This window comes from Penaeus monodon, chromosome 20, assembly GCF_015228065.2.
Source record: "Penaeus monodon isolate SGIC_2016 chromosome 20, NSTDA_Pmon_1, whole genome shotgun sequence".
NCBI lineage: Eukaryota > Metazoa > Arthropoda > Malacostraca > Decapoda > Penaeidae > Penaeus > Penaeus monodon.
Window position 1 is genome coordinate 30,712,857 of NC_051405.1, and position 1,340 is coordinate 30,714,196.

Consider the following 1,340-nt stretch of genomic DNA (forward strand, 5'->3'; position numbering starts at 1 on the left):
AAGTTGCTAGTGTACCTCAGACAGTGCCTGTGCCTGTAGTGGGCTCAACCATCACTAGACAGGCTCGACGTCTGTATGTAGGCAACATTCCTTTTGGCGTAACTGAAGAGGAAATGATGGAATTCTTCAACCAGCAAATGCACCTAGCTGGTCTTGCCCAGGCTGCGGGGAACCCAGTCTTAGCCTGTCAGGTGAGCAGCCATTTGCCAAGTTAATATGACTTTCATGATATTTTGGTGTTGATAAGACAATTTTTTCTGATATGCAATTCATTGTGGAACCTTTATTTTTACAGGTTAATCTGGACAAGAACTTCGCTTTCTTGGAGTTTCGATCAATAGATGAAACTACCCAAGCGATTGCTTTTGATGGCATTAATTTTAAGGGTCAGAGTTTAAAGATTAGACGACCTCATGATTATCAGCCAATGCCGGGCATGTCGGAGCATCCGACCCTCACCATGCCAGGTACGACACAGATCCCAGGTATGAAGCTCATGGAGCACATGCAGCGTATTGAGGGATTGCTTTTGAAGACTGCTTTAACAGCTTGGTATTCCTAGTTATGCAAAATATTAATAATATTTATTGATGTATGGCTGTGTCATACTTTTATCAAGTTAAATGTGCAAACACTAGGGACACTTGGAGAGTTTGGTAACGCAGTCTGGATAAGGCAGTTCCAAAAATATGTCTGTGTGTATTCCGTTATTCTTTTTTGTCTTTAGATTTTGGTATTTGGATTATGAAATACTGTTAGGTGCCTGTTTATAAAAAAATTTAAAAATGCAATATAGTCATGCCATAATTATAATCATCCATTTGTTCAGAATAGAAGGTATAAGTGAAGCTTGTTTTCTTTGCAGTTATTGCAGGTGTGGTGTCAACAGTGGTCCCCGATTCACCCCATAAGATCTTTATTGGTGGTCTGCCTAATTATCTTAATGAAGACCAGGTATGTTTGTAGCTGCTGTGTTTGACTTGCGGCCCAGCGGGTTGGAGAGCAGCCGTGGTAGCCTGGGTGTCCAACAAGCACACAGGTTTTGGGTTAATGCGTGTAGTGTCTGCTTTTGTTCCATCTCTCCACAATTTCTCTTGCTGGTCTTAACTTACAGTCAAACTGCCTTTTCTGAATTTTGATTTACAATCTCTCTCCTTCTTTCCTCCTCTTTTTAGTTTTTAAGTTTGTAGGATAGATTGATACAACTTGGTTAATTATGGGAAGGGTGTGCTAGTTTTTTATTTATATATATGGCCTTTGTGCTAGTTTTTACTGAAGGCCCATGACAGCCACTTTGCCTCTGAAATAATAATATGACTTGAAGAATGATACCTGTGTGG

At 40.3% G+C, this 1,340-nt stretch overlaps 1 protein-coding gene across 1 annotated transcript in view; it reads left to right on the forward strand.

Moving 5' to 3' along the window:
* The window catches only part of LOC119585758 (splicing factor U2AF 50 kDa subunit-like), a gene marked incomplete at its 3' end in the record, with an annotated part of 12,332 nt that extends 11,378 nt beyond the window's left edge, over positions 1–954 (forward strand). Inside the window, 3 exon segments of the mRNA XM_037934466.1 lie at positions 1–191; positions 296–485; positions 866–954. Coding sequence (XP_037790394.1) covers positions 1–191; positions 296–485; positions 866–954 — 470 coding nt within the window.
* Between the last annotated feature and the right edge of the window lie 386 nt (positions 955–1,340).